The sequence below is a fragment of the Pyxicephalus adspersus genome, chromosome 4, assembly GCF_032062135.1.
Source record: "Pyxicephalus adspersus chromosome 4, UCB_Pads_2.0, whole genome shotgun sequence".
NCBI lineage: Eukaryota > Metazoa > Chordata > Amphibia > Anura > Pyxicephalidae > Pyxicephalus > Pyxicephalus adspersus.
In genome coordinates, this window is record NC_092861.1 from 11286917 (window position 1) to 11297998 (window position 11082).

At 36.6% G+C, this 11082-nt stretch overlaps 1 protein-coding gene across 2 annotated transcripts in view; it reads left to right on the plus strand.

Moving 5' to 3' along the window:
• Window positions 1-2183: 2183 nt before the first annotated feature.
• LOC140328070 (cytochrome P450 2K1-like) overlaps window positions 2184-11082 on the plus strand; it is a 14833-nt gene continuing 5934 nt past the window's right edge. The window contains exons 1-7 of one of the 2 annotated variants that reach the window (XM_072407395.1): window positions 2184-2298; window positions 3802-3994; window positions 5852-6014; window positions 7238-7387; window positions 7893-8053; window positions 8920-9096; window positions 9923-10064. In XM_072407395.1, the coding sequence (XP_072263496.1) occupies window positions 3815-3994; window positions 5852-6014; window positions 7238-7387; window positions 7893-8053; window positions 8920-9096; window positions 9923-10064 (973 nt within the window). In that variant the 5' untranslated portion in view covers window positions 2184-2298; window positions 3802-3814. The remainder of the gene's footprint in view (window positions 2299-3801; window positions 3995-5851; window positions 6015-7237; window positions 7388-7892; window positions 8054-8919; window positions 9097-9922; window positions 10065-11082) is intronic. The other variant, XM_072407396.1, reaches the window with a different exon arrangement.

Genomic DNA, 11082 nt, shown 5'->3' on the forward strand with positions numbered 1-11082 from the left:
TTGTGTACACTTTCTTGAGTGTATATTGGATCTCACATCAGAGTTTTCAGGAAACCTATGCAAGCCATTATTATTGAGACGTAGTAGAAAGTTGAGCCCCCACTTCTCAGTTAGAGTGAGATTAAAAAGTGTTTTTTTTTATGGCAAAGAAATCCTAATGAAAAAATATGGTATTAAACATCAAGAGCAAAAACATCAGGCACCTGGCTTTTGTGCAATCGCTGGCTAACACTCTGCTCAGTTAATGTATCACAGTGACCAACCTATGATCCCTCTCTTCAACATGTTTTCAAATGAGAAGAATTCGATATTAGGAGCATGTGATGTCAAATGTGAAAAAAACTTTTAGTTTAAACAAGCTAAATATATTTTTGATGTATCAAAATGAGTTTTAAAGTATTAGGGGTCTATATACAGTATAAAGCTGTGCATTCACTGGTACATTCCTGAGACATTCCCTGGTAGACAACCAATGGGAAGATTCTCCACCAGAGAATGTTTCAGTTAATGTCAGATTCACTGCTTTATAAAAAGACCTCAGAGAGTTAAGTTTTTTTAGGAAGCAGCAACACCCTTAAGAACCATAAATGTTTGTATTTTGAAGCCATGTGGATCTGATTTGATGATTCTTGCTTCCTGACAGCCATGTCTGTAGGCTATTTTGTATTTGTTAGGCAATTCATAGATAAAAAATGCCCACCGAATTCCAAAAATTCCAAAGTTTAGTTATCACACAGGTCGCCATTTGACTTTAGAATACTTTGGTATACTGAGAAGTTCATGAGTGACTCAATGGGCTTGATTTTTTTAAGGCTCTCATAGGCTGGATTGGATACACTTTCTTCAGTAAAGCTGGGTGATCCAGCAAACCTGGAATGGATCTGGTCCAGTAGTACCATTTCCATAGGATATAAATATCATACAGGTGCTGTTTCTCAAATGTAATAAATTATTATTATTTTACAGTATTTATATAGCACCAACTTGAATAAATAATCTGGTCTATAAAAACAGTTTTGGTCGGGAGCATTCGGATGTATGTTAACACAATGTCAAAGAAAAAAGAAAACAGCCATGATCCCAGAAAACCCATTTCTGCCAATCAGTCTAGGAAGGGTTAAAAAGGCCATTTCCAACATTCAACAGTGAGAAAAAATATTCACAATATTCACAAGTAGAAAACAAAAGACAGTTTCCAATCTTTTCAGGAGTGGATGTCCCAGCTCATGCCAGGGTCAGACTGTCCAATGCAAAAAACAAACAAACAAGGGTTACATTTCCTACTATACAGGTCCCGGTTAGCATGTTAAGGTTTTTGAATGTACAATTAGAAATAGCCTGGACAAATATGGTATATTTGGAAAGCCTCTTATTTCTAAAAAGAACACGGTAGCATAGCTTAGCTTTGCAAAGTTACCTTTGAACAATCCTCAGGACACTAATAACAATGTCCTTAGACAGACAAGTCCATAGTGGAGAGGCTCGGCCAGCGTCATGTTTGGAGAAGACCAAACACAGCAAATTAACACAAATACCTCATACCAACTGTGAAGCACAGGGGTGATTATTTGGGCTTGTTTTGTAACCACATGACCTAGGCACCTTGCAGTAATTGGGCCTGATTTATTACAGTTCTCCAAGACTGGGGAGGATACACTTTCATTAGTGAAGTTAAGTGATCCAGCAAACCTGGAATGGATTTGGATTTGGTATGGATTTGCTAGCAAATGTTTTGTTACTTGAATTTTTACACATTGCTTCTGAAATTCGACTTAGTCTTTGTTAAATAAATAATGATAGGGTGTAATATGTCAGATGTTGTTCATCCAAGGCTGTAATTACCTTATCTGAAGTTCTGCCAAGAATCAGGTCATTTTTAATATGTTCTGGCATGTAAACCTTGGAGCATAACTCTGAACTCAGAACGTTTTTCTCACGACTACACACACACACACACACACACATATATATATATATATATATATATATATATACCTTCTGTTTTCACTGCAAGAATCAATCTGAAGATTTAGAATCACCTTTTACCTCCAAGTTATTATAAATATTTACAGTATTGTTGCAAATCAAAGCATTGCAGTTCAGTAACCTGAACAGTTCACAAGCAACTGGCACACCTCTATAAAATGTTGTAGGAGGAGTTATAGTTGAACATTTGAAAAGCATTCAAGGCTATTGTATGCACTTGGTTTAAATATTCCCCAGGACTATAAAAGTAGAAGAAAAACAAGAGAGAAAAGATCGAGTTACCAAACAGAATATTTTCAACAGTAAGATACAGTAAGTTGTTTTAAATAGTTTGATTCGAAAATGAGTATATAATTCTGATTATTCCATTTAAATGATTTGCAAGCAATTGAATTTATAGTGTATGTTCTATGAAATAGGAATCTTGGCAGCCTTCAACTGTAAAATGTGCCTTGGATTGATTCCTCCTTGAGTCGTGTAATGCTCTTTAAAGTTCACTGAACCCATTCAAACTCAAATTAATGTTTACATTGCAAATATCTAGCAAGCCATTTTAAGATACACAGAGGGCAGCTATCTAACTGGCTGGTGGCTATCGGGGCGGTTATTATCATGAACCCCCCCTAACAAACCCAGCCAATTGGAATGCTGCTCACTGTCTACTTCAAACAACTGGCTTCCAGCTAAGGTAACATTGCTAATTGCTTTATAGTTCATCTGCTTGAGTTTTCACATGCAGGACTTGCAAATGGGTAATAGTCAAATTAGAATCCTATCTCTGGGAAACACACAGGTGTTTCTAAGCTGCTAGAAACAAACTGAATCATAATTTGGTTATGATGTTTGAAAAATCACGAGTCTTACAATTGTATTTTTTATCAAAAAGAGCCTAAGTAATAGATAATTCAAAGAACAAACATATAACAAGAACTAGAGTATATTACAGTCAACCAGTAGATCTGGTGGCCACATACATTTTTCCGTCTTTTTTCCCTTTCTTTTATTGAACTTTCCAGTGGCACACTTCCTGTTACACGTGCGTGTTATGTCACGGATATAATATGTGAATATGTGAAGAGTTATGTGAATTTGGCTAGTTTAATTTGATATATACAAAGAGAGATGACAAAGAATTGCAATTAAAATAAAGTTGCAATTCCAAGGAGCCCCGTTTCTGTTCTGAGCTGATGGCTTGGCAGATGATCACAAACACATTGCCTAAAGCAGAGATTGCGGATTAGGTGTAAAGCAGTGTTTTAAATTACACTAATGATTGGTGCTTGATCACTGCTGACCAATAATTATAAGCACCTTATCTTTTATGCATGTTAGTATAAAGACATTAATGTTGACATCACTGATAATAAATAAAATGTACCAGACAAGGGGGCAATGCATATTTGCTGTACTGTGTCTATGGAGGTGCAAGATTTTCATTTTTTTGGGTGCAAAGTGAGTAAAGATTTTAGAACTACCTTCTTCAGCTACGTAACTTAGCATAAATGTGTTCTGCACTTTACAGAGGTGAGCTGGGCAGGGATTTCAGTTTTTTTAATCACCCAGGTTCACTGATGAAAGTCTTTCCTCTTGCAGCTTTATTAAATCAGGCCCATTGTTTGAGATAACACTACATAATTTGACCTGGAATAACCAACAAGTTGTTTTTTTTTATGCACTTATCAAACAGATAAACCAAAATGCTTGTATATTTAACAAACCAAAAGGAAGCATATAGAAAAGTCCATTGTTGAGGGTTACATTCATTACATCTATTTTCCTGCCATGATCTACAATGTTTTTGTTCCTTCTCTGTAGATATTACAGAACAATGTTTGCTGTTGAGCCTGTGACAGTCTTTCTTTCTGTTGCTGTGATTCTGTTCTTGGCTTATATATACAACAAGAAACAAGATAAGTACAAGAATTTTCCACCTGGACCCAAACCATTGCCAATAATCGGAAATATCCTCAGTATCAACATGAAGAAACCACATAAGACATTTATAGAGGTAACATTTTTGCTTCTTCTTTATGAGCTGACAAAATGAGCCTGTTTGAATAAAGCTCTCCAAGGCTCGATAAAATACACTTTCATCAGTGTACCTGGGTGATCCAGTAAACCTGAAATGAATCTGGTCCAGGATTAAAAACATTAGCTAAGGAATAGAAAATGGCTTTTAAAAATTTTTTTTACAAGTTTGCTAGATAACCGTGGTTCACTGATGAAAGTGTATCTTCTTCAGCCTTGGAGAACTTTAATGAATGAAGTCTAATAAAAGAACTCCAACAAAAGCTTTTTGACGAGGGTGGGAAGCAATAGAATCTCCATCTAGTGTCTATTGATGGCCAAATATATCCTTGGGCCAATACTACTAAGGAGTTCTGAGCTGGTAGTAGAGATCAATGATTCCTCAGCATGTAAATTTCTTTTAGAACAAGAACCTTGGTTAGTGGCACATAGTGGGCATTATAGAACCCTGCTCCTCGTTGGGATCTGAGATTACTGCACCTGACAGAGGAATGTCTTCAAGCATCATTTTATTATATGTCTCTGACATTTGATGTGGTCATATGCTTGAAAGCTACAAAGATAGCTAGTGATGGAACATATAAAATTGTCACAATAAACCTTTAGGAACGTCCAGGTGTTACTATGTTCACTAATAAGATTAGAAGGTCACAGGAGTGTCGCCATTCCAGTTCCTTATGAGTACCAAAATGTACAATTAGTTACCCTAGACAGACAGACCGGTTGGCCTAAGCAAAATATGCTTTAATATTGTACGACAGAAATACCCTTATGTATTGTTTGAAATTGTATTGTATTCTGAGAAATCATCAATAATACAATACCTTGCTTGCCAACAAAAAACTCTATCTTATCATTTTACCTGTTATGTCCACCAATCAGTTTGGTACACTTGCCATGGTATACGTCCTTTAAACAATCGAAATAGGTTCCAACTATTATATGACTATTTGGTTATGCTTAGCCCCAAGGCAATATTTTGCCAGTCCTCTTTAGGCCAAATGTATCTATTCTCCCACTTCAGACTAATAGTCTGTGCCCCTACAGCACCATTTATTAGGGTATCTTCTGGAGGCACAGCATAAGCCTGCACATCTGACTAAAACTGCTCATGGTTATGTTATACTTTATTATCCATAAAGATCAAAAGTGGATACCTCCTTTTACTTTAGATATGTATGTATTATATGTAAACCCCCTAGTCAAGATTAGGATACAAAAAATAAAGAGAAAAGAGTTTTTTTTTCCAGGCAAACATATATTAGAGTACAAAAGCAAAAAAAAAAAAAAACACATCTTTAATAGTTGTGATACTGACAATGGTGACACCATTAAATTATTATAGTCTTTATCCCATAAATATAATTTTTTTGAGACTCCAGGCTATTCAGATCTCTTCTAACAGTTAATTTAAGGCCATAAACTCATATAGGGGTGCCGTTCCTAGAAATAGGTGAAGTATTGGTCTCCATCCAGACGCATTTCACTTAACTAGGGGAGCATGTGACAGTGTTTTCTATACATGCGTACAGGATTAAATTGGCAGAGTGAAAACATATTCCTAAACATAAATCAAAGAAGGAGAGTAACTTGCTTACAAGGAAGACAAGCAGATGGCAGGCTATGCTGTCAGTCTGTTGCTGCTGCTTAATCAAAAAGCATCCTTACACTAGCAAACCCTTTATCACAAGCAAGTTGCTCTCCTTATATTCTGTTAAGAATACAATTTCCCAAAAAATGTTCCGCTGTAGACTTTTAAAAATGAAGTAGTTTTTATATTCCTAATTGTTTAAAATTTTTAGTTTTTACATTTTCATTCTGTTACCATTTTTTTCAGCTATCCAAAACATATGGTCCAGTGATAGGTGTCCAAATTGGAATGACAAAGATGGTTGGCCTCTGTGGATATGAAACTGTTAAAGATGCTTTAATAAACCGTGCTGAGGAATTTTCAGACAGACCTTTGGCACCAATCATTAATAAATCTTTAAGAGAAAATGGTAACTATTTATTTATTCATGAAGCAACACAAAAATGTCTAAACAACAAAAACAAAATGCAGTATAAAAAATATAGTGCATATAGTTTACAAATATGTATATTTTTCTGCAGCACTGCATGTGAAAAGTAAAAACTTATGGTTCTGTAGACATTTAGGTTGTAACGTAATTTAAAGCTGATTTTTAATCTACCTATAAATTGCTCTCTTCTCCCTTCATCAACAGGATAGGATTTAAAAAAATCTATTTTCATTACATGCCCTATTTTAGAATTTATTTTTAGTCTATAGTTTGGAGTGTATTCTTATTACTAGACAGTATTTTTATGTCACCATCATATTACACAGTGCTGTACAAAGTCCATAGTCATGTCACTAACTGTCCCTTGAAGGAGCTCATAATCTAATGTCTCTACCATACACATATGTAATTAATGTAATCTAAGGTCAGTTTTTGGGGAGAAGCCAATTAACCTCATTGCATGTTTTTGGGATGTGGACATCCACGCAGACACAAGGAAAACCTGCAAACTCCATGTAGATAATGTCCTGGCTAGGAATCGAACCTGGGACCTAGCACCACAAAGGCTGGAGTGCTAACAAAGGCTGGAGTGCTAACCGCTGAGCCACCGTGCTGAGTGTAGACCAAAACTGGTGGGAGAGGCTCACATGCTGTATATAGCTTGACAAAAACATCACAATATCCTTGTTGGGGACACCCCTGAAGAGCAGTGAGGTTTTGCGAGGAGTTATGCAAATATCAAATTGCCTTAATAGGTGGGTTTCAGGTTGGCCTAATTTGCATACATAACACCCTAGCTAACAACTTGATTAAAATAGCTGAAAAATATATTAATTTAAAGGAAAAGTCCACAAACATTAAAAGCTAAGGAAGAAAGGGCTACAAGATGGTCTTCAGCTAAACAATGAAATGGATTCTTTTTAAAGCGGAACTAAACCTGTGTGACTCACCTTTTCAAGTTCCAACACAGGACACCGCCATGGATGACGTAACTACCAAAGCTCAGCTTATTTTACATTTTACCAGTAGGATCGGGCAGGTAAGACAAGTTATTGCAGAATCCTGATCCCTTATTTTGTAAAGTGGGATTTTAGTTTAACTTTACCTTATTGCAGCTTCTAATGTACAGAATAGGAACTTGTAAAACGGTGTAAGACTGAAGGCAAAGCAATTGTTCACAGGTTCCTGTGATCTGTCTTTAGGCATTGTCTTTTCCAATGGAGAGAACTGGAAGGTGATGAGAAGATTTGCACTTTCCACATTACGGGATTATGGGATGGGGAAGAAAAGTATAGAAGAGAGGATTAGTGAGGAAGCTGAATGCTTGGTACAGACTTTTTCGTCACATGGAGGTAAGTGTTCACCAAATATTTAGATATGATGCAATTATTTATTCAAAAAAAGGTTCTACCTTGGTGATTAGTAGGAAGCATATTGTCCACTATTAAAGTATGAAGAATTATTTCTCCCATTGACCACCAACATAGGGGATATTCTTCCCTTTGCCATTCATTGGAAGCAGCAGCATTATTTCTGACCATTTATATGTTTTTTTGCTGCCTTTCTACATTTTACTTTAGACCACTTGTACAGGAATGAGCATTGGTTGTCAAATTTTCCTTTGTTTGCCTGATAATATATAAATGCAATGTTGTACTAATGAAAAATGTCTGTCTCAATTTCTTCTCTGCTTCTGATTACATATATTTTTGGTTTTACAATTATGTCTAAAATAGTTTTGATTTATAGTAGAGGTGGTGGTAAATAATTCAGTCCACTGCTAATGGATGAATGAGATCCAACTTTCATTGGATTAAACCTTTTACCTAAAGGTTCTTTTCTGTAATTAAATTCCAGGAAAACCTTTTAACAATCACACAATCATCAATGCAGCTGTGGCCAACATAATTGTTTCCATTCTACTGAGTCGCAGATTTGAGTATGAAGACCCCACTATACAGAGGCTCATGAGTTTGGTTAATGAGAATGTAAGACTTCTGGGTTCACCTATAGTCCGGGTAAGTTGTTTTAATGTTCGGATCTACATTGTTATGTTGCACATATTTTCGTTGATGATCCAAGAAGATGACAATAGTCATAAAAGTGGCTGATTTACAAATACTTTTTCAGATAAGATAGTTCGCAAGTTTACTTTTATCAGTGGGGTCAGGGACAAAAACAAAAATACTGTTTCCCATATTTTTTGACATTAGATTTCTACAAGTACAAGTACAAATATATATGCACAAGTGTCCATATAGATTAAATAATATGCTTAATTTTGATTTAAACTATTGACCTCACCAATCTATCCAAAACAAAACAAGAGGTTTAATATAGATTTGTTGATATACTTGAGCAGGGGTGCCCAAAACGTTGATCACAATCTGCAGGTCAATCGCAAAGGCAACGGGACTTTCTTTCAGTGCGTGCGTGAGAATGCTCGTGTAACAGTGGAGAGGGAGGCAGAGAGGGCGGGAGGGCAGTCCGAGGTGAGCAGTGCTGGACGGCCAACTTACTTCAGACTCGGGGTCAGGGTTCAATTACCGAGATACTTTTGCACAGATTAACAGTTCTTTTTCTTGTGCAACACGTCATTCTCCTATGACAGGTGAACTGTAGCTTTCCTGTCACTATAGTCTTGTAGTGCACTGTCTGTGCAATGTTCTGCCATTCAATATCTCATTAGCTTCAGTCACTCCTGTGTCATACTTGGTATATATATAAATAATGATATGTGTAGCAATTTTATTGTTGGTAGATCATTTTGACTTTTTAAAAAAAAGGTCATTTTAAAAGTAGCTCGCAAGCCAAAAAAGCGTGGGCACCTCTGTACTAGAGTATTCAATTACAGGAAAGACATAATTATTGTGTTTTCTTTAAGCTGTACAACAGCTTTCCATTTCTGGTAGGCTTACTACCTGGAGGCCATAAAAAGATGAATCAAAACCGACTACAGGTTCAGAGCTTTATAAGAGAAACATTTACTCAGCAGAGGAAGGAACTGGATGTGAATGACCAGAGGAACCTTATTGACACATTCCTGGCCAAGCAACAAGAGGTATGGAATTATGTGTAGAAGATGCAGACATGCCTTGATGGTGCTTCCCAACCATCATATAGTTCTGTAGAACCTACTCACCCAGCACTACCTCTACATGCAGAATCTCCACTTTAGGAGAATCTCTTCTTCTTTCACTTTTTTGACTTAGGTCTTTGGCACAGATTACTTAACCACAAAAGTAAAAAAATAAAGAACATGGAATTGTTACATAAATGAAACAACAACGATTAAAAAATAAATGGTTGGGGTTGGCTAGACTTGTTGTGGCTGCTACATCAACCATTTTCGACATATTACCGTTGAAAACAATATATGGTGCCATAGCCAAAACTACATTAAAAAAACCTTTTTAAATATTCAGATTAGGGTGGTGTTTAGGCAAAGCTAAAAAAATCACATGCATAAATATAAAATTAGTGATGCTAGAATACGTTGTCACTGTCCATGGAAAGCATACTCATATGAACCATCACGTACAACCAAACATGTAATTTAAATGAAAGTAATAGTACTGTTTCTATCTTACTTAAAAAAATCAAGTTTTAGGGATCTTATCTGTGCAAAAAGGTATTGACCTATTTAATGTTTCTGATGACAGGGCCAAGTTTTCCATGGCTTTATTTGACAAGAGCTTACCTATCAGCCATAATCAGGTGCTAAGATCCACCCCCATGGTCTTAAATAGTATTTACTTTTAAGTTTGAGGTTTCATAGATTTGAAGCAAGATTCATTTTAGATCATGTCTTTCATTAGTGATAACAAGGGGACAGATGCCATTTTATATTAAAGTGTACTTTGTATCCTCCATCTTTACTTCTGCAGGGGAAGCCAGAATCCACTCTGTACTTCCATGATGAAAATTTAACAGCCCTGGTAGGCAACTTGTTTGCTGCTGGAATGGAAACAACATCTACCACTCTGAGATGGGGCCTCCTGCTAATGATGAAATACCCTGATATACAAAGTAAGACTTCTCACCTAATAGTGATCACAAACCAAGTAACACCCCATAAACAGTTTTTTATAATGAGACTAGGTGTCCCCATGGGGAGCAACAAGTAACAAGTTTCTGATAGCACTATTGGCCAGCCCAGTTGCCCAATGGTGCTGCCCGATCGCCCAATTAAAGTGAAAGATCCAAAATGTTACAGTTGTACCTGGAATGGTAAATCATCTAATGATGAGAGGAGAATTTCCTGCATTTAGGAGTCTATCTCACTCCATCTCCGAGACTAGAAGAGTATACGTATTTCAATAATGGTACAAAGAGACCACTCTATGCAAAAAAGTTCTAAAATGGTATTGCACTTACCTTGTAAGCATCATTATTTTTACCTTCCCACAACCCTAGTGCTGAATCCTTACAGCATTCAACACTTCTGGGAGAAAAGGTTTTAACGTTGTAGCTTCATAATTTTTACACCATGTCAATACAGGACTCAAGATTAGCACAAGTACCTCATTATGGTGGGAGGACACAGGCATCTGACACATCCAGAACTGTTGAATGCTGTAGAGTCTGATTGAGTCTGTACTAGTGGAATGGAGGGGGAAAGGGAGGAGACAAAGGGCACCAATGGAGGAAATGTAATACATTTTTACTTTTTTTCCCGTAGTATAGGAGAAAGTTAAAACCTGATAGATTTTGATTATTATTGCTGTCTATGTCCCCACTGTGGCCATTCAGAAAAACTTTTTGTAAGTGCTATATTCAAATGCTTTAAGGACAGAATCCCTTAGTTCATAATTTCACATATGCCTCATTCCTAATTCAGATATATACCGTATTTGGTGTATAAGACGCACTTTTTCTTCCCCAAAACTGGGGGGGAAAAGTGGGTACGTCTTATACACCGAATACGTGTTAAAAATAAAAAAAATCATACTCACCCGATACCGTGATGCTGCGTGCTTCTTCTCCTCGTTCTCCTCCCGGCTGCAGCGCGTGTCTCCTCCTCCTCTGAGCGAGGAGAAGCCGACAC